The following is a 23,488-nucleotide window of genomic DNA, read 5'->3' as shown; positions in this document are numbered from 1 at the left end:
TTCGATTATCGTCGAATCATAAACATGCATTAAATAACAACAACAATGTGAACAAAATTATTTCTTACGAAGTTAGAGGGATTATACTTTGTGTGAATTTTTATATTCAAAATTTGCTTCAGATGTCTCGAACGACCAAAGTGAATTACGAGGACCATGCAAATACGAGGAGGAAGGAAGACTCACTCACATAAGCAAAGTTGCAGGACCGCGGCGAAGAGGGCTGCGAGTTTCCGCGCTGCCATGAGAGTCGACCAGTTTTCTGATGAGTCTTCGGGACACCTGTCGGCGATCTGAAAATGGAGAGAGAAATATTTTTCAATAAATGTGTGCAGTAATTGTCGATAGTCATCAACGCTAACAAATGAAAAGCTCAACATTCAAATGTATTGAAATAGTTTTCAAACATATAAAATATTTGTCGATATAACTTGAATAAATCGTAATAATAATTGTGTACAGCTTCAGGTATACCTGTGTGCTTAGAAGTAAGCGCGAGAAATTTGTTTCTTGTATTAATTCGCATCATACGTCGTTTGTATCAATAAGTTGAATCAGTTGAAAAAATAATTATTCACTTCAGCTTCTGATTTATACGCTTGTAAGTAAACATGAAAGATTTGTTTCTTGTTCTAATTCCCATCACACATCATTTGTTTCCTGTTTTTTATTTTATTCTTTTCTGACTTAAAAGAGAGAGAGAGAGAGAGAGAGAGAAAGCGTCAATTTTAATTATCGTTCATTTTAACTCTTTCGATACCCTTCGCAAAGGTGAAAGGATTGACGAGGGAGAAAAAGGGAGTAGCCGTAAGAGGGTTCAACGGAAGCGGAGAGGAAGAGGGAGCAAGAGATCGAAAGTAGCTTCGAAGCAAACTAACCACAACGGGTTCGCCAACTGTAATTAATGACCACCTCGTAGTTATCCTATCACCAATTAAGGGAGTTACGTTGAGAGAGGCGTCCCCTCGTTATTCCATAGTGGTTAAAGATCACGAAAGCATCGTACGCGAGCATTCGTGCGCGCGATTCGGTTCTCACGAACGGGCGCATATGAACAATGAAGCGTAAAAACCGATTAAACATTAGCAAAGAACACGCAAGGAGCATCCGCTGCAAGATTCCTTCTCGCAATATCAGCTAAAAACTAAAGAGGATAATAAAGAAAATGTTTTCAAAAGAATTTTCTATATAAAATAGAAAAAAAAATAGAAAAGGGAGCAAAAATAGACTTAGAAAAATATAAAAAGAAAGTATCTAAGACTGCTAAATAAATCATAGTTGCATATTTTAAATTTAAACTAAAAAAAAAAGAACAAGAGTATAGAAGAAAGAATTTATCTATTTTATTAGCAATTCCCCATAAAGTTCACAATATAAACAACACAAACAGAATAAAGGTAAGCTTTCACAAAGTTACAAGTTGTATACAAAGTATATTTAATCTTTGTTGCACTTGAAGCTGTTTTCTAAGGTGGACTAATACTATTGGCACAATCCACATTTTCTTTTATCATATTACTGCTTTTTTCAACTTTTCAAACACTATTTTGGAAGTAAACGCCATGAGACGAAAAACTTTAATGTTTTCAAACTTTTCCAATCCCCTGATAAAACTTTTTAAAAACTTGTGTATCCAAAAATTGTATGTATATGTATATATATTGTACATATATTGTAAGTTAGAAATGAGAAAATCAGGATTATTACAATAAAATTCAATTGTCTAAAAAATTAAATCATAGATATATGTGTACATGTTTATCTATATGCATGCGTGATATGAAATTTTTGAATATTGATTTGTGATAAAAGACTGGAAAAGAGTTCAGAGGGTATCTTTTGTGGAATTCTTGCGTCAGATAACGCATCATTCTTTCTGCGTTCTGCGGCAGCACGCTTTTTCCTCGTCGACGGAACATCCGCCGACTCATTCCACGATGTCGATAAAACCGCGGATGAGGAATTTTTATTCCCTTGCATGTCACGCGATGAAAGAAAGTGTCGACGAGGCTATCGATCCCGCACTGGCCGCACCTGCTTCCAACGCAGATCAATCTGCGATCCACCATCACCTCCGAGATTCACAATTTCTAGGATGTACTAGTAGTGCAAGCAGAACGATGTACGTAAAAAACAATGAATCAAGCCTTAGCGTGAAGAAGCATCTATTTTTCGCCCGACTATCTTGATTTGCAAACAATAAAATTAATTAAAATAAGAGAAAGAAAGAATGATTTTGCTAAAGTATTTAAAAATTTAGTTAAATGTGCAAATCTAAAAACAGTTTGGTTGGATTATCAAAATAATTATTATGTAGAAACGCACAAGCTGATTGCTACAATATAACAACTTTTTGCAGCATTGCTCGTCATGCCTGAGTTTCCTACATAATTATTTTATTTGGTTCAACAAAATTATTTTCAGAACTGTATCCAACTTAACTTTTAGATACTTCAACAAAACCGTCTTTTTGTACATCACATATAGACAGCAGCGAAGAGAATAAATACCAAATGTATGAGCATTCTTACAAAATAACATTTACATTATTTCGCATTTTCAGTCTACATTCGTCACGGAGGTATTGATTCTCTTGACTAGATATTACAGAAAATCGTAAAAGAATTTTTCTGAAATACTTAAATGTAAGCGTTTCAAAATTAACAAGAAATTTCCTGCATGTTAGTGGCTTACACGGGTATGACGTTCCAAGGTTGACAAAAGAGAATCCAACTTTTAGAAGGCCTTCAAAATTCTATCGTGCATCCCATACAAGAGTAAAATTCGTTGTCCGCGTCGAGTTTGCATGAAAACGCGACGCGAACGAATAAGCGTCAGAACACGGCTGTCGCAACGCGCTCGACGTTTCGGTTCATCCACTAAACGAACGCACTCTCTCTCTCTCTCTCTCTCTCTTTAGGCGGCCAATACACACAAGCCACCATGCACATCCATTCCGACAACGTCATCCCGCCAACGGTCGGCGATGCGACGCGATGCCCATAAAGCATCAAAACGACGCTTTGTTGCGGCAGCTTTATGGCGTAACGGCCGATGCGCGATGCGCGGCGGTGACGGATCGATTCGCTATTTGTCAGCAGTCATCTCGGAAGACAATCCAAACCTATATGCATCGAGGTGCGCCCGGAGAAAAAGGGCTGCGCCGAAGAAAAATGAAAGATGGAAAGGATGGAGAACGGAAAGGGATGGTTATATGGGGCACACTCGGAAAGGCGCGATTGATTTATCGCAAAAAGAGGCCGCGGTAAGTGGACTATTTTTCAATGAATCGGTCGAGAACGGGGGAGCGAGAGAGAAAGAGCGAGGAGGTGCCCCGATGGAAAAATGGAATTTTTCCGTGGGAAAATGGAATTTTGAGCGCACCGAGAACCTCCGAGAGGAGTACCAGCCGTCATACGTGCCTCAGTCACCCTCCGGTGATTTTGCGGGTGTTTCGATACTCCCGAGAACGGGACGACGGTGGTTATATGGGGGTGGGATACGTGTACCGGTAGGGGGAAATAGAGAGGCGTGGGACGTACCGTAAGTTATGACTTTCGTCTCGCTCCCGCCATCGTTGCTGCACCAACGGCTCTATGAATGTATGCATGAGATACGAACTTTATGCTTTATGCATTGAACGCGCCGGTGATAAGAAGTCGCGCGCGTATGGCCAACGCGATTCCACATTTCGCGTTGGCGAGTGGCGGAGGAAACGAGAGAAAGCGGACCCTCCTAGTTCTCAATCTAGATAGATACTACTTTGATAATCAAAGTGAGGAATATCCCAATATTATGTTTATTGTCGTTGATTTAAAGACTAGTGAAGCGAAAAGTAGCATACTTACTCTCGATTATACAGTATAAATTACATTGTCGATCTATCGTCATATGATTACCATGTACCCAATGATTCATTACTTCTTACACGGAAAAAACATTTTGCTGAAGTATCAAAAAATTTAGTTAGATATAGATTCGAAAATAAATTGTATTGGACCATCAAAATAATAATGTAGAAATCTCATGATGAGCAATGTTGCAGAAAATTTTAATATTTTAGCAACCTGTTTGAACATTCCCACATAATTATTTTAATAGACAAGAACATTATTTTCAAATCTGTATCTAAGTGCTTGAATTTTTAGATACTTCAGCAAAATCGTCTTTTCCATTAGATCTATTAAAACAAATCCTGAAAGCGCCTATGTTGTTCTACAAGTTGTTCTATAAGTATCATATATGTGAAAGTCATATATATATATATATATGAATATTGTAAAGCAAATATAAATATAACTGTCACATATATGATTCTTGTAGCACAATAGAATAAGATTTTTCAGAACTTTTGCTTTTATTAAATTCAGAAGTTGAAATTATTGTCCACGAATGTATACCACAATCCAAGACGATAATTATAGACGATTGTTTTGATATTGCTACATTAATTATGTAAAACTTGTAAATTAAAAGCGATGAAAAATAAAATTTTAATTCGCAAAATCACTACAGAGACGGAATTGTATAACGAAGTCTTGTGCTTAACTTAATTTCATGTGATTTGATTTTAATCGGATTTTAAGTTGGAAGTTTGTTGCCACCGAGATATTTAATGCTGTAAATGACGGAGTTGCGAAAAATTCTAGCTGGATGGAAGATTCGAGTTGGTCTCAAGATATCCGTAATTGAAAAAAAAGATACTATGGCTCCAAGACAATTTATACATCCGCGATAGATCGCGTAGTCATGTCTGGAGATCAATTTCTTTGAATATGCCGACTACGAGTTGATAGCCGACTGCAAATAAAGGATCGAAGACGACGTTTAATAGAGACGCGAATACCTCCGGAAAGAGTACACAACGGCCAATATGAAGACTCGTGTCTTATCATACATCTTTGTATGTATACTGTGTGCTCGAGCACCGGTCCGTTATTCGAAGCCACGATTAATATCCTCATGATCGAGTAATCATTTTTTCAAATATTACCCAGGATAAATTTATTAGATAGTAGATCAGCCCAAAAGAATGAAAAAATGATCTCATCATCAAAATGACTTCAAAATGATTATTAAAAATTACTTTTCGATCAGTTACCATTTTAACGTCCAATCATTTTAACGTTAGCGTAACTTGTTGTTCTGTTTGTAAAGATAAAAATTTTTAGATTACAGGAACAACCAATTAATTTTCTCTTAAATCTACTGTTTAATTACTCAATTTTCCGATATTATATTTAACTCTTGAGCACTTTTTCGGTATAGCGTTCCCAGCTATCTTGTTTCAATCCGTTCTAATGTTTTCTCTCCATTGCTTGATAACTTTTTTTTATTAATAAAGATACCTACATATGTTCGGCATTATTAGGACTCAGATACAATAAATGAAAAAAGGAATAGGGAATAATACACAGACAATAAATAAATTTGAACTTATCCAGAATACCAGAAATTGTACATTGATACATGGTTTCTGATAAGTTAAAATTAAATACTTGTGTGTTATTCCCTGTCCTATTCCTCATTCCAGTAAAACTATACCTTTACACAATCCGCCTCATGACTTCCAAATGATTTCCAACTGATCTTGATGTTGACTTTCAAGAATGTAAAAATCATTGGATTTTTCACGACGTTCGCTACTAGTTAAAAAGTTATTAATAGCGTGGAAATTTTATTTTATTATTTTTTGACACATAAACAAATTCTCTGTTATAAAAACATTTTAAAACACAAAATCATTTTTTAATACAATTTTTGTGTTTTTAGAGCAGAGAATTTATGTGTTAAAGCACAGAATTTGTGTTTTATAGAGAATTTGTGTTTTTAAAGCAGAGAATATTTTATTATATAAAATAACATTTAAACTTTGATCGTTTGTAACTTTTTCACAAATAATGTGCGATGGTTAAAATCTGTTAGAGATCAATGAATATCACAATTCTTCAAAATGATGGCTTCTTACCCAATAAATAATTTTATATTATTTAATAATAAATAAATGGTAAAATATTATTAAAAATATTATCAATTTTATTTGTTAATAACTTGTTGAAACAAGTAGCGAAAAATCAATGATCTTAACCTTTTGAAGATCAATATCAAGATCAACCAGAAGTAATTTGGGGTGGGCTGTGTAAAGTTTTACTCTTATTCCTTTCATCGTGTCCGATCCCTTATGATTTTTAATTTGGTTGCGTTTGACTTATCATTTTATCCTTGTTGTTCACCGAATGTCAAACAAGGATAAAATAATACATTATGCGAATCACGCGTTTTACTAGGGCAATGTCTAACACATTTTGATTAAAAAAAAATTTGTTTACAATATTCATTATCATGAAAGTTATAAGCAATCGAATTAGATGAGTATAGCGTACCGCAATGTGTTATACATAATAATGTGTAATGTTGAAGGATTGAACATGCATTCAAGCAACATACGCAGTTAAATTCATCTCCTTCGTATCAAAGTAACCATCTATATCAATAGCATACGGATGATGCTTAATAGAATCGCATTCGCATCTCGAGCCGCATGTTATTGAGAAACTGTAGAAACGCATTTCTCCGAAGCGGTATTGCTTTTAATCGTAAGCTATAAAGCCCGTAAGCCTTGGAATCGCGGTGAGGTAGAGAGAAACGAGAAGTAAGTGGAAGCCTCACCATGCAGAACGTTTATGGACGAGAACGCGCACGATCGGACGATTACTCTCGGCGCGAGACGCCCTGCGGCGGTAATAACTGTCTCTGCTCACGAAATGAAGAGACAGTTAATCTAATCTTCACAGTAACGACAGCGACGGGCTCTGGGATTTATTCGTTCGTAACGACGTAAACCGTACAAATTGGCGACCGGCACACGCCGTCCTAATTGCTTTCCGCGCCTCTCTCTCCGGATATACGCGTGATAAATCTTTAAACATTAATTCGATTGTTAGGCGTGCGCACGGGCACCTGCGCTCTTAATATTCGTCCACGGCAAATTCTTAGCCTCTCGGTACCCACATTTACAGTCGAGGTGCCAGGTCTGGTCGGGTCAATGCAAAAAGATGCAAACATATTTTGAATTTTTAGCGGGTTCAATGTCACCATAGACAACACGTGTCTAAAAAAAAATATCATCATTATATTTTCGACTTATTTTACTTTATAATTCTCTACTATATTACCTTTGTCGTAAACTATATCTTCAACACGAAATTGAAGATATATATTTTATTAAAATTTGATATCACTTCTCTCACGCACAGAGAAGAGACAGGAGGAATCACGGAATACTTTTAAATATTAGCAGAAATTTGATACAAACAATAGCTTATGAATAGCTTAATCCATTCTGTCGTCGCAGCGTATTTTATGTTAGCCATTATTATCAAATCAATTTTATCTGGACGATTTCGTTACTTTTGTCTTTCAGTATCTGCCATCCCTCGCGCGAATTAATACGTTCCATAATTTCGCCGCCATTAGCGGACCGTGCACATTGGGGTAATAAAAACAGCGTAATTATTAAAAAGTCGCGTCACAACGACGCGACGTTCGTGTTTTCACCTTCCACATGACGTGCCAATTATATTTTTAAAAGCTCCCTCGTACCACGGCCAGTAACACACACACACACACACACACACACACACACACACACAGACACACACGTGCGAATGTGTCAGCGGCATAAAGGTACCATACTCTTCAAGGTAACATCGTACTAGGATAGCCGAATCTTGTTACGCGACAAAGTACGCGCACTTTTAGCCGCAGTTCCGTGTCATTTGGTCGCCGTTAATGAATATGACGGGAATAGGATAGAAAAGAGGATAGGATCTCCTGCGCAGAGAAAAGCACGATCGAAAAGGACCGTTTTCGCGGTAGCGAAAACAGGAACGGAGCCAACTTCATAATGCTTGCCGCATAGAGAAGGCTGGGCTAAGCCGCGCTTAGCAACTCGTTTGTGGAAAATTTGAAGTACGCAGAGAATCTCTAGAGACGGAGAGTGCCCGTGGAATTTCTATCGCGTGGTCCGAAGTGCATTATGCAGCAGAATCGAAACTCTTTCGCGGAGCTCCGCTTAATTTCTCCTCAGCTACATGCACACAGCTCGCTCGGGGATGAGAGACTCAGGGATGATATCCTACTCAGACGTTACGCAGGACAGGGCAGCTAATTCAATAAGGTCGTGCGCGAGTAGTGAACGAACGAATTCATCCAAGTTAATTCGTCAAGAAACTTTCTTGCTGCCCGAACATTTCATGCTTTTTCTCACAATTATGTAAAATTCAAATGATAATATTTGCGTAATTTGAATTAATTCTAAATGATAATATTTGTAATTTGGAATAATCTAAATCTTCGCGAATATGCTTTTCAATTACATGATGTCTCTATTTTATTCATTAGATTATTAACTTGAGATATTTCACGGCGACTAATTAAAATATATGTGGCATTGAATCGCATCCTTTTCTCTTCACAATATTGCTATTATGGTAAAAATCCAGATTTGCCGAAAAGCGCGTATAATGACTACTCATTAATCTTTGAATCAAGGCAAGAAATCAAATCCATGCAGACCGTTCGAAATGCAACTCGATTATGGCTGATGCAGGATTCCCATCGGTGGGCCGAGGTCGCGCCGCGACATAAAACGGCATATATTCAATTCGAAATAACAATGGGGAGGTCTCTGTCGCGGACACTCCGGCGTCGATTAAACGACTCCAATTTGAAAGGTAAAACCACCGAATTTGATTTCGCGCGCGTTTCTATGCGCCGAAATCCCTCACTGTCAGCTCGGTCGCCTGCAGTTTCGAACGTGTACGAAATAATCGTATGAAAATAATGGACGTGCGATGGTGTGAACGAAATTGGGACGCAGCCAACGCGAAGGCGAAAATATGTTCCTTGTAAAAAAAAAAACATTTTCACGCAACAGAATGAATCAATTCTGCCCAGTTAAATAATTATCTGTTATTTGCATATCACTATTATATGCGAAACACAAGAAAGCCATTTCTTCATATAATTTTTTTTATCGTTTATAATAATTAATGTTAATAATATTTTTTCAGATGTGAATTGACATGAGACAGTACATAAAATAATGATAAAATTAAGAACCAATTATTTGAAGTCTAATTAAAATAATAACAATGTAAATTATAATTCATTTTTTGGATTATTGGAATAATTTATCAACGAAATTAATTGATGGTGCTACAGATACGCAGGGTACGAGGTACAAAAAGTACATAAATACACCGAAGGTTAATGTCGCGTAAAAACGTGCTTTTACGAGAAATTTCAACCGAAATTTGATCGTTTAGGTAAATCAGCGGCTTTTTTTTATTCCTCTTCGCGGGTTTGATCGGACATCCATCAGTCCGCGCCATCACTTTGTATCTTTTACTGTTAATATATTCACCGTTATGTTCACCGAGAGTCGAACGCCTACGATTTATGTCTCGTAATGTCATTATTCACCTAACGCGGCACGTACATCGCATTTACAGATGTAATTGCGCTGTTTATATCCCGCGAACGTAAACTGATGCAATGCTATCCCTGGTAGTTGAGAATTTCCGGAATTTCTTCGAATCCAACGTAATTCGTTCGTTGTCGCGGTCGGCGAGTACGCAAGACGCGAACTGCCGTAGCCCAACGGCGCAATCTAAGAAAATAAGCGGCGATCTATCAGACGGAAAATTGCATCCAGAATTGAAGAGCGCGAAGGTGAAAAGGTCTCGAGAGTAAAGAGAATCTCGAGTGGAGAGGCGGAAGTGCTTAGCAATCGGTAGGTTGGGTGCTCTACATAAAACATAAGTGTGTGTAGTTCACACATACTTACGGTGCGCGAGATTGGTCCATTCATACGATCGATCATATTTTCAGGAGAAAAAAAAAATTGAAAGCGTGTAATGAAATCATTGTATACGCTACAATATAATTACATAATAATGAACTAATTAATGAAATACAATAAATCGAAGCTTTAAAAAAATATTTTCTCACATCTTGATTTCGCGATTTTTTGAGGAAATAATTTTTGTAGTCGCGACGTTGTCTATTGGTGATTATAACGCAATATCCTGAACGTTTTCATGCGTGCAATTTTTGTAAAAATGGCACGATGTAAACAAGTCAGCTTCGGACTTGCGCAATTAAAGTGACAGTAGTCGGCATTGCAAATCGGAGGCGTCCATTTGCTCTTTTACCTCAAAAATCGTTAGGTTCGACAACTCGCATCTTTCTGCTACATGTCATCTCATCTCATTCAATATTAACATTTCTAAAATCAATCGAGCTGCTCGATCCACTCCAAATTCAAAGATCGAGCTCGCAGAGCTAATGCAGATTTACGCGCCTAAATTAAATTAATAACCTGTATATTTATGATAATGTATCCAACTGATTCGTTAACACATAACGTACATTCATCTCTTTTAATACTTCTATTTTACAAATACTGTATTTGAACTGTTATAATGTTTGAGTCTACAAACGCTCAGACAAATGCTATCAAATAGAAATTTATGGAGCACATTATGTATAATATTTAATGAGGAAAGTAAATTTAAAATTCTTTTCCTCTTTATAAATTTGAACTTACGTAAGTATGTAATTTGAAAATAAAGAATTTGCTAGTTAATTTTTAAATCAAAGCTTATGTCGCACATATAGAATGAAAGAAAATCAAACTGTATTAATATATTAAAAACTCCAACGAATATAAATCATATAAATATATACAAATGATATAACTTGCAGAAATTTATTTTGCAATGTACTATTTTCTTTTAGGAAAACACACCTTGCACATGAGTCTGCTACATTTATGTGTAACGATCTATTTTTAGTATATAAGACTATTATTAATTTCTAGTAAAGCGAAAGAAATTTTCAATTAATAGAGTACTTTTTATTTATTCATAAAAATAAACAATTTTATAATCCAAATCTTGAAAGACAGTTTACAGCTCTGTAGCGTTCGGAATTAATTCTTGGCACTCGGATTGCTCAAAGATCACGTGATCAAGCTCGCCATCTACTAGCTCGCATCTCAGATTTACATTGCCGAACGCACCTAGTCGCCCCGCCGGCCAAATAAATCTTTCCATTCAATGCGCGCGTTACGGAGTCGCTCTATTTACCCTCGTCTCGACACCGCGCCTCTTCTATTTCCGAATACACAACTAAAATCCCCCTCCCCCCCCTCTCTCCTCCTGCCCACGCATATGTCTTTTGCATCTCACGGGCTTTTACGAGAAATAGAACGACCGCTTACATTCATAGAATGAAAACCTCGTTTCGCCACTTGTAACGAAATATCGCGCGAAATGAAACGTCCGACTGACTATTATTAACCGGCTGATTTTCCCTCGGGGAAAATTGGAAACAGCAAGCGCTGTATTTCTTAAATATTTCAATACCTGTTACTTCACTTCAGCGAACGCTTTTCATTCGCTTTTTGTACAACAGTTTTTCTATTCGGCAAAAATTCGTTATCGCGCAGTAGATATATACATTTTTCATTTGACTCAACAGCCCCATAAAAGCTTTTTTCAAATTTTTAGTTTTTCGAACGATCGCTAATATACACCTATATTAAAAATTTTGATAATAATGTTGAGTCGGAACAGCAGTACGTTAGCTATACGAACTTCAAAATTCAAATAACTTCATTGAAAATGAACGAAATTTAAATTTAAAAGAAAGGTTTTAAAACTTTCATTTTCAAAAGATTATTCTTTTAAATTTGGTAATTTTTATAGAAAACTATGAATTGGATAAAATAAGTCTTCACATCTTATGGACATGTTACGTGCCCAAAACAAATTTACGAAAATTTTCAATTTTCTAATGTAAAAGCTTAAAATTTTTCCTACAAAATCGTTTTTAAAAATATTGCTAGAATTTCTTTTTATTATATAAATTATGCGGATTAAATAAAAGGAGCATAATGATATAATTGCCAAATTTTATTAAAACCATATAGACGGTGTAAATGAAATAGCGCTACGATTTAACTTCTGTACCGACCAAATAAATTGTATAATTTATATGTTACAGTTTAAATTATATCGTTGTAAATTTGTAATTAAAGCAATTTATAATAAAACATATGTAATAAAAATATTGACACATGTATCGTATTTATATATCATATTTGTATCGTTTATAGATGATATAAATATACAATTTAATAATTTATTAATTTAAATGTTTATTATTATTAGATATTTAATATGTTCAACGATTTAGCGAATTTTATATGTTTTTATTACAAATGTAATCGCGATCATAATTGTATACTTTAATTAACGTTCGAAAAAAGATCTATAAAAAAATTACAAAAACGCAAATTTTAGTTAGCCACAACGCCAAAGAGCGTTGTATATACCCAACTAGAAATTTATTCAAGGATTTTAGCAGGCCCTAAGCAGGATGATCTTATTTCGTTATTAGGACCTGATAAGGTAAATTCGTCGGGACCTGATCAGCCATGTAACGCAGCACAATAGTCGAATCTTCATCCGGATAGCCTCATCAGATCCTGAGGACCTGATAAGGAGATTATTCAAATCGATTTGCATACGCCTTCTTGTATAACTTACGGACGTTTTCTTCTTACGAGTAACCCATCTATCTCGTGGCATGGTTGCGTATTAGAAACGAGGTTAACCATACTCAAACCTAACGAGAACCTTTTTAGGTATACCTTATTTATAAATTATCTTAGGTCAAACCAGTCAATAAAACCAGGTCCTTATAACATACAATTTTACAAAGGTCAACCATACTCGAACCTGACGGGGATTTTCTTAGGTGTACGTTGTTTAAGATTACCTCACGTCAATCAAATTAAGTTTTTATAATATATAAGATTAACTTGACACAAATTCTAGTCAGGTAGGTCACTCAATCAGTCGATTACTGCTTTTCACTTTATCAGAAATCGCGACGTCGCGCAGCACGCCTCCCTCGTTTCTCCCGAGAGCAATCTGCGCGGGCTGCGAACGACCGTGAGACGTGTATCGGTTGCTTTCAGCGGGGTGGGTCGTTTGATAAATTTTATGGAATCGAAGAAAGAACGATATTTTGCCCCAACAGCATGCGCACACTGTGTGTCGGTATGTTTTCCACGACCATCTAGATCCTCCCTCTACTGTTCGACGTTTGTACCTGCTCGTGACAGGTGGATCGCAGTTATTCAACCGGGCGATACGGCAACTGGTTACTCTCTCGTACACGCGCCCACCTCCGATACATTTCCATTTCCCATCCTATGCACCGCTACGAATCGCGATTTCGGTTTATACGGTTCCAAAAGTTGCGTGCTCTCTATTAACTATACAGAAATTATCTATGTGTTAAAGAACAGTAAAGCAACAATTTTTAGAAAATTTAAAATCCTTTTCGGTATCATATCGAGATCATACGGTGTTGAAAAGTAATTACATCTGTGTAGCCAATATAGCGTTAAAATAGCCCAAAGTAGCCCAAAATAATTTATACAAGGCTGTATATTACGTGACATATGAATATGTATTGCAAACTTATTATACAATCAAAGTCAGTATTAGCTAAAGTTTGTTCGCCAAGATGATACCTGCAATCACCAAATTTAGCGACAAAATCATGAAATTGACAACTGTACTCGGGTAAAGGACATGTGTCCACCTTCCAACCTTTCCTCGGAACGCCCGGAAGTCTAATCAGAAATGTTTCTCCAGCAGACTTGGTTTCGCGATTCGTTTAACCAGTCCAATCGTACACGGTCCGTCGATTTCGCTTGTTACGGCTCTCCTTTGCAGAGAAATAAGTTGCCCGCGATTCTCCGCGTAGCGCGATTCTTTCGATCGCAGGCACTCGTACGCCGATACCGATTTTCGTATTACCTACACCGGTTAAACCCTTATTGCGCCCTATACGTGTGTCGTATATGGCTCGGAACGATCCTCTCTCGATGTACTGTAACTTCGGTATTTTCTACGCCCGGAATTTCAACGGTCAGAAATGTTTGCCTCACGAAAAAAAAAAGCTTTCGCGCAGCGTAAGTTATACCATCGACCTTTGTACAAAATACTTCTGCAACGAATTGGCCCGATTAAAATGCCTTAAAGTAGAGTACTTCTCTCTCTCTCTCTCTCTGGCCTAATACGTTTATATTGCGATGTTTGTTAAATTATATTGGCTGACATGTTTCCAAAAGTTTATTCAAAGGAAATTTCATTTAAAATTAACTTCTCTCTGTTCTCAATACTCAATTTACAACGCTATAAAATTATATCTCTTGCCACAAGTGAAGTTCTCCTAAGCCATTAAACCTTTCCGACCCAACGAACTCAATCAAAGTCACATAAATTATGTCTTGCTGAAACGGAAACGTACGATTCGTACGAAAACAGCTAATATTCTTTAACGGCTAATCCCAGAGCGTATCTCGTTAATTTACGGACAATAAAATAAAAGGGTCTGAAATAACGCAAGTTAATATTGCAAAATCAATTACGTAGCAAGACAAAAAATTTAATTTTTATTGTTAGATTTGATCCAGCAAATCCTTATACATTTTTATATGTATTTTGATGCTTAAATCGATTCGCATTAATAAGTCGTGTAACGGTACAAATTCTACGTCGCATTTAAAACCATTCCTACCATACCTGTTATTGTACCACCGCGCCGTTTGTGCCGCATAATTTAGCATCGTGAAAAATTCGTGGAACACATCCGATCGATAAATTGGCTCGCGATTGAAATCGGACGCGACGCGCGCGCGCGAAACTTCTCTCGGTATAAAGAGATGCACTTTCGTTCCAGCCACTCGGAAACACTTTGGAGCGACGGAATAGCGAGTGTTTACTTCTTTCCTCCTCCCCCCTTGCCACTAGAGTAACATCTCGGGGGTGCGCATCGACTGCACGCTGTGATTCCTTTAAGCATTCCACGATGGATGCGCGAACGTGCGTCTCTGCTCGCATCCCACATTCATCCGTCCTCTCGCACCTCTCCTTACTCTCGTACATTCTCCTATTATATAAACTGAAAGGATAGGTAGAGGTCCGACTATACTCGCGGTTTATATAATACAACATCGGGGACGCAGCGCACGTATGCAATTCCTCCATAATTCCTTGGTTTGCCTCATCCCCATCGCGCCTTCAGCCATGGAGGAAACGAGGAGAGAAGAAGAGGAGAGGATGAGTCGGGGGAGTCGATAATACGATTCCTCGTATGTCCTCGACATGAACACGCGCTGCATTTGCCAACCTCTTGCACCCACCTCGCGCACAGTCTTTCCTCCCCCTCTCCCCCTGGAAAATCTAATCAACCGTCTTCTCCCTGCCGCCACCAAAGTTTCTTCTTATCCTCCCCCATCCATTCTACTTCCATCGTGATCTTCTTCCGTTTTGCTTTATTTGTCGCGTTTTATCGCATTGCAGTTATATACATATCGAGTACATGCATTTATAATATTTCGATAGAAGATATAGAGTTACTTGTAAGAACGCCTAATAAAGAAAATTTAAATAAACCGCTTAAAAATGGGAGAAGATTTTTCTGGTGTGTCTCAATCACGAGACGGATCCATGAAAATTAAAGGTAAGAATCGCTATTCTTTTTCCATTAGCAAATGAAAAAAAAAATTGTTCGCGCATTATTTAAGACTCCGTAATGGCTCTGCAACATCGAGCTCTCAACACATAACTTGAGGGTTAATTTCCCGCTGCAATTACTGCATGCTGGAGCTCGCAGAATGGGTCGAAGCAAATTTATGCGAGTAACGGGAGCAACATTGTTTCTCTCTCTCTCTCTCTCTCTCTCTCTCTCTCTCTCTTCTCTCCCTCATTTTCCTGTCATCTCCCTTACCCTATCCTTTCCGCCCCATTTTAATTCTCGTTCGCCGCACGCCGGCGCGAATATCGGCGATTAAAGTGGTCTTAAAAGACCGATGGACCGTACGTCGTGCTATATGAAATATCCCTCGGTCGGCAAAGGTCCATTTCGATGGGCGAACGACTAGCAGGTCGCCGGAATGACGACGACGACGACGACGACGACGTTCTGATAGAGGAAACGTGTTCCGGCGCCATGCCGTGCATACAGAACGTGCCGCTCCGCTACTTTTCTCGCACGCGCCGAGCATTCTCGCTCTTAAAAAGCTTGTGGTCACCCTCGAACACGTCGTTCTGTAAATCAAAGCCGGCCGTCCGCACATAAACTATCGCCATCGTTCGAACCGCACAGATTCTTAATGGTCTCCTCACAGAGAGAAACCATTCACGATCACCCAACAATGATTTTACAGTCCCTCGAACGAGTTTCATTTTATATAATACATTACAACAAAATTGTTGACGATAGTTATTATCGAGTGTTGCGATGTCTTCGAAATTGAGGCAGAAGGAGAGATAACTTTTTCTCGTTTAACAAGTTTATTTTTAAATGAAAGCTAAATATAAGAAGCTACCGACATTCAAATTATAAATGAGAAGAAAACTCATTAAGACTTACAACATCTGTATTAATTGTTAACTATCCGTTCCGCTTTGAAGTCGAAAAACTCATCTTCATAAAAGGCAATATCGAGCGACGACGATGATATTACCGAGAAGTGTCAGTCGCGTCATTCGCGTTGCAAATTTCATCGACGCGACAAAGTCTAGAAAGCTGTAAAAATTATTACGTCGTTAATCCGCCGTTACGAGCAACTGGAGAAGATTTCACGCACCGCAACGTACGGTCCGACGACCCTTTTAAAGCCACTTTAAATGCCAATATTTGCGCCATGTGTACGTAAACAGAAATTAAAATAGAGCGAAGGAAGGCTTGGATGCAAACGAGGGTGGGTGCACAATTTACGTTGGGATACCATTCAACCCTTTTCGCACGACACCTGCTTTAATCGGGACGTTTATGCGCGGTGATGTACTCCCTTGAATATCATTTTGCTTGTCGAACAAGTGAACGTCTCTATATATCTTTGTCAGTACACGGACCATTTATTTCGAAAACGATCGATATTAATTTCCGAAATAAATAGATCATCTGTAAAATACTTGAAAATAAATAGAGACAATATTCAACGGAGAAATTCGTTGAAATTCGTTGAAATTCGTTCCTCGCAATAATATACTCGTCTAACAAATAATTTTCTAATAATACTTTAGTGAGCTTAAATCTACACAATAAGTTTTCAGAGAGGGAAAACTGCATACGTTTTCATGCCCGACACGAGCCGTTTACACCGCAAAAAAATATACGCCGTAAACTTCATTTTTCAAATGAGCGTTTCAAGCGCCGGAGAAGCTGCCGCGAAATGCAAGCGCATCACACTCACACATTATCGTGTAAGCTTTACAGCCCCGGTTGTAAATTTCGCCAGTGTCGAAAAAAAAAAAAAAAATAAAAATAAGGTGCGAAAACGCAACGCGTCGATCCGCCAAAATTTACGACCCGCATGCCCAAAACGTCGCGCTGTGAAAAAGACGGCGACGCGTTAATTTCACCGCTGAATTTTTCGCAGTCGGATCATTGTCAACGTCACGAAACGCAATTTTATGGGAACGGACGGGGACCATCATGAATTTCACGTTTTAGATTCGCGTTCATCTGTAATATCTTACATACGAAAAAAAATTATTCCAACAGAGTTGAAACGCGTTCTAATGAAAAAAAAAAAGAAAATTCGGAAGAAATTAGATCATTCTTCATTTCCGCTGTTTCTGTAATTCGTCATGTAGATATTCCTCGATAAAGAACTTATTTAGCTTGCTAATGTTTGAATTCTCGAGAAGTACGCTATCTCGGACTGAATACAAATTTACAGAAGCCACCGGGAAAATTCCGCGCGAATAAACCGCTGCCGTCAGACTCCAAATATCCCCTTCCGTTAACGTTCTTGAATCGTTCCAACCATTTCCGCATTGGAAGCGCGGCTGGATATTCTTACTCCAAGCACGCGGCGTGCACGCGATTCTCCAAGCAACACCGTTAATTATTTTCCACGGGCTCTTGTGTACCGCATAAAATGACGGGCAAACTTCGCGATGTTCGTCTCGACGAAAGGCCACGTGCCGTGACACAGGCAGTAAACTCGATATTCCCGTCTTGGATAAAGTCGCTGCAACTGGCAGCAACAACAGGGGACTGGCGTGTCACTCTTAAATAGCATCGTCGTCCCTTCGTTTTCACGAATTTTTTCTTTCAGAAACGCCGCAACTTTCATAGAATTAATAAGGTATCTTAAATGCAACTTGCAATCTCACGATCAGATTCTTCTTCTTCAAAGAGTTAAGAAGAAGAAGATAATAGTTTTCCGAAAGAACATTATAAGTAATTGTTCATACAATTGGCAACGTGCCTTAAAAATCTACAGATAATTCAAGAATCAACGAAAGCAATTGTTACCATTCGAAAAGGTTAATCTCTAAAAGTCCAAAAGTTCCTTTCACGAATCTGTCATTATTTCATGCCGAGTTTTACACAATTTTGAAAGTTGGTCGCTTTAGAAGCGTTTACCCTCATTTCTGGTAAGAGAATGTTTCGAATGTCGCAAGCGGACTCGGAAAATCGTAATCCTGGAGCTTTCGAAGCCACTGATCCTTCCCAATGAGAGTCATTCTCTTTGGGAAGCCTTCCTAAAGTAGAAAACGATACTCTTATGCAAAGGCAAGAAAGTGGGTGAATATGCAATTTTTAAGAAACTCATTATGGAAATTTGCCAATAAGCTGAAATCAAACTCGAAATATACTTCCAAGCTCTTCGATTGTTTCAAGATATTTTAAACATAAGATATAATTACTGAGTTACTGTTGGAGTATAAAATTTTCTTTTGTAACAGATTGATAACGGCTTAACGTAAACGAGAAATATGAAGACAAAAATTAGAAATCTTTTTAACTGTGTTGCCATTTTTACCATTGAAAAAAAAAACAGGAAAAAATAGAAAACACAAAAACGAAATAATATCTAATTAATTATGCAAAGTAACTATTAAAATGTAACTGTAAAGTAACTGTAAAACGAATGTAAAAATTTTCAATTTCAAAATTTAATAAAATTATTGTTCAGTATTGCGTAATAAATAAGATAACTATTATGATATTATTTATATTTGTATTATAGAGCCTGACTCAATTTCTCGAGATATACATATTTTCGCATGTCTTTCTAACATCCATAATGTTGCATAGAAATATATTTCGTGAGTTTGTCTTTAATCATGAATTATAATTAATTCACAAATAATTATTATTGCCATCGTATAATATTTTCTGTATAATTAAAATTAATGCGCGAGGATTAACGCTTTGTATCACCCGACACAAATTCTTTTAAATTATTTCGAGCTTATCCCAAATGCAATCTCAGATCTCCGAAAACATATTTCAGTCTCGCGAATCTACTTCTAAAAATTTCATTATCAAATCCGCATAGTGATTCGCGGAGCGAATACAGCGCATTCAGGAAAATGGAGTAGGTATAACCTATCGGAAAAGGGGAAGAGGGGGGGGGGAGGGAAATAACGCAGCCCTTTACCCTGCCATACGCACGCCACGATCTCGTCTCGGCGTATCATGCCGCTCGGCTGCTCCTGCGAATTGATTCTTCTCCTCTCTTCGCCGAGGCGAGAGCAGATCCATCTCTCGCGAGTGCCGGGCACAGGAAAACAGCCGGCACGTGACGCAAAAATCCTTCGGACGTGACTCGCCATCTTGTATTCCAGTCAGGAATAGATAAGAAATCCCTCCTCTTCCCACCCCCATCCCTATCCTCCTCCTCCTCCTCTTTCTCTCCTCCCGCGAAAGCCGACACGGCAATAATTATGCAAGGAATATCACGGCGCGCGCGCGCCGCGCGCTGCTCGCATAGCAAGTGGACCACGTTTTCCCGTTACAGCTAGAGTGACCCGCAAGTTTTTCCCTGGGATGATTTATCGGGACGAAGGTGGTTCCCCCCGTGTCGTCCTGCCCTTCCCATCTGTCCCACTATTTTCACATCTGCGAGAGAGAGTAGATTCGTTAGCTTCGCGAACAGTCTGATAATGTCAAACCGACTCACGCTCGTACTCTAGAAGTTTTTCTCGTCGCGACAAACAAGTTTATGAATTGAATGAAGAGCTGCTAGTTAATTAAAACGAATCTGCTGCACTCTTGATAACATGTATATAATTACTTAGTACAAAAAAACAATTGTTTTAATGTTTCTAAAACAATGAGCGTTATGCGCTGCGATGAAACGTTGCGTCTTGACGAAGTGTTGACGACATCGTCGTTGCTAGAAGTTCCGAGAGAACCGAGGACCGACAACCGATCGCTCGACGTCTTTTTTTCTACTTGTGGCAAAGTCATAAATTCTTGCGTCAAACTTCGACCGATAAAGAATTCCTTACGATGTTATCCGCGGAAAATTTCCTTTAACGTGGCGTTGATGCGAGCGCTCGCTCCTTTCGAGGAATTTTAAAGAGCGAAGATTATCGATGGGCTTTTCTTTATGCGAGGAAACTTTCCTGTAACAAATGTAGGTGGAAAAGAAGATTCGATTGATTCCAAATCAGACCTGAAGAGTAATTATTCGACATAATGAAACTGCGATAGAATAAGCCCAATTTGTGAGTTCATTGAAATTCGTTGTAACAAAAGTTTACTTCAGCTCCATTTCTTTCCTCGATTATAACTTTGATAAAAAGTATTAAGTATCGTTTAATTTTTCTTCCAAAAATACTAAAAGCTAAATGGAAGCTGATGTGTGCTAACAACATTCTTAATTTTTACTAAAGCCGGGATGTCAAAATGATCTCGTTTAACGTAGTCATGTAGCTCTCTGGTATAAAATTTTAAACAAGCGACGTAAAAATAATGGCGTTGCACGCGAGTACGAAAATATCGTTGACATTAAATGGCAGGGTAAAAAGACACGACTAAACGTCTTCTCAAGCAGACGGGAACAAACTTCGCACACATTATTTCGTGGCGCCGGGTCGGCCTCCTCCTTAAAGTTATCCAAACATCTATTTCACGGGAAGTTTCAGCGACAGTCGCGCTGAAGTAGCAGAAATTCTCTTCGCCGGCCTCTCCCGACTAACTTTTATAATAATTTCATCGCGTCTGCATATTCGATGTTCTATCGACAACTCCATATTCTAGCAATGAATTTCTAAGGTGCAATGTGCAAATATTCAATGCGAGTTATAGGAGGTGTCAATAAATATCCCTGCATATATTTTAGGCAGCATAATGGATTTATTAAATGATATATTTAGGATGAAGAAATTTAGGTCGCATGCCGTTCGTATAATATGTAATAAATGTTAGATATGTATAATATTTAATATCATATCAAAATACAATAACGTATGCCATTAGTTTCGAATAAAAGATATGTCGCCGTAGGCACGTTAATAATAATTGTGCCATTTATATAACATGTAATAAATGTTATAGATACATGTAATATTTTAACATCTATTATATTGTACGTATCGTATATTAAAATAGATTATCATATATTTTATTAGCTTCGAATAGAAAACATCTTCCTTATTATAGACACGTTAATAATATAATTCATATTAAAAATATATTTCATTATAGAGATATTTAATATTGAAAATTAGATTTTTGCGAATTACGCTTCAGAAATCTTGTATATACAAGTAGTCTTGTTTTTCAGTAATCTTAAGTGAATTTTGCTACGAAGATTTCATCTAAGACTTAGTTAGTACCAAGATATTTAAAATTAAAATTTGGAAAGTTGGGATAAACGATGAGCTCCTATTTTCGCTAAAGGAAACTGCATATTCATCAAAGAACTTGTCATTAAAATTTCATGCGGTGTGGAAAATAAAGTGCTTTAATATATTATTTTAACAAATATTCGTTACACTATAATCTTACTAAAATAATATTACAATTATTTTCGTTACTCAAGAAATTAAATGTCTGTCATAATATAAAGTACGAAAGTTATAAAAACTATATATTTCGTTTTACAGGGAATCAAGCTTCAACTGTCGTCGTTTTCTGAAACAGCGAGAGAAGTATCATATCACGGAATTTTTCACCCTCGCCCGCAGTCAAGTTGTAAACGTTTACGTTTTCTCCGAGAGATAGAGAGTCCATGCTCTGTGTTACTAACGTGTTTCACGAAGCACTCGTGTGATCCTTTCGTGGATCGAGGTTAACGCGAAGTAAGACGACTCCCGGAGGATAATGTTCGCCGTATCGGATTTACCGAGCTGTCGTCGGTACTTACGTTACGCCCGAACATCATTCGTAGCGAGCCGTAAGGCGATTTAGTTACAGCCTCCCTTACTTCATACTTTCCGGACGGATGCTTCACGATGCTTTTAGGTTCGGCACTTCGGTAAAGACATTACGTCGGCAATAATTACTGAAGTTCGTATTTCCTACCGACCTACCCCCGAAGCGGGTCGAGTCATTTTCAAATGGCACTAGCGTCCCTATTGAAGAATCTCGCGTTAAATATCTTTTAGAATATTTCTGGGATCAGAAATTATATAATACGTTCGATAATTGCAATCAATACAAATCAATTTAAATTTAATTTTTTAGGATTTTTTAAAAATATCAATAAATAAAAAATCATTAGAATGGAAAGATTTATTATTTATAATATAAATAAATATAAAAATAAAAACAGATGTCATCATGTACAGATAATTTATACTATCAGTTTAATTTCTTCTAAGTTTTTACGCTTGATATGTTATCTATTAAATAATGCGTTAGGAAAATTATGCAAAATTTGCACCGTTCTATTACAAAAATGTTTCTCTTTTTCGTCATTATCTGACATTATTTTTTTAATAATCTAATTAAATAAAAGCCGTGTTAATTGAAAAGAGTTGATGAAATCCTTAAATGCGATGCTGCTGTAATTCACTTTAAATATAGTGTGCAATCTTCGATTTCTTGAACAATGGTAGAGTCCCGGAAACTGATATTCAGTGCCGACTTTGAACAATTTTCTCGAGAGCAAAGTTTCTATTCTTATGCCGATTTCTAACTTTTATTCAATGAGAGGATAATATAGAATCATGGGAAACTTTTCCGTTTACATTGCAAGTAGTAGTAACAAAAAATGAATGTGACAAACAAGCCAAGAATTTTTGAAATAAAGAAAGAAAATAAATAACGCATTATACAGTTTTTTTTTATTATAAATAAACAAATTCATTGCGTATTTAATTATTTCAAATAATAAGTCCTTTTATGTAATTAAAAAATAACTGTATATTATTAAAGATTCTTTCAGCCTTTACGGAAAAGAAATCTATACGAGAAAAAAATTCCATACATCTACTATGTTCAATAAAGCGTATAATCTCCTTTAATAATTAATATTTTAATTATAGTTTATTTTTCCTTAATTATATTTATAATGTCTTTGCGCATCTACTATTCATGAGATAAATTATGCTATAAATCGTGAATGACTCGAACTAGTTTTTTAATT

The 23,488-nt window shown here is 37.2% G+C and overlaps 1 protein-coding gene across 5 annotated transcripts in view; it reads right to left on the bottom strand.

Annotated features, from left to right (window-relative positions):
• The window catches only part of LOC108752459 (lachesin-like), a 158,871-nt gene that overhangs the window by 31,193 nt on the left and 104,190 nt on the right, over positions 1-23,488 (bottom strand). For 4 of the 5 annotated variants that reach the window (XM_018493282.1, XM_018493281.1, XM_018493283.1 and 1 more), the window contains exon 3: positions 191-293. In XM_018493282.1, the coding sequence (XP_018348784.1) occupies positions 191-245 (55 nt within the window). In that variant the 5' untranslated portion in view covers positions 246-293. Of the gene's footprint in view, positions 1-190; positions 351-23,488 lie in introns of those variants that run through there. The other variant, XM_018493285.1, reaches the window with a different exon arrangement.

Source organism: Trachymyrmex septentrionalis, unplaced genomic scaffold, assembly GCF_001594115.1.
Source record: "Trachymyrmex septentrionalis isolate Tsep2-gDNA-1 unplaced genomic scaffold, Tsep1.0 scaffold60, whole genome shotgun sequence".
Taxonomy (NCBI): domain Eukaryota; kingdom Metazoa; phylum Arthropoda; class Insecta; order Hymenoptera; family Formicidae; genus Trachymyrmex; species Trachymyrmex septentrionalis.
This window is presented reverse-complemented; position numbering and strand designations above follow the sequence as displayed.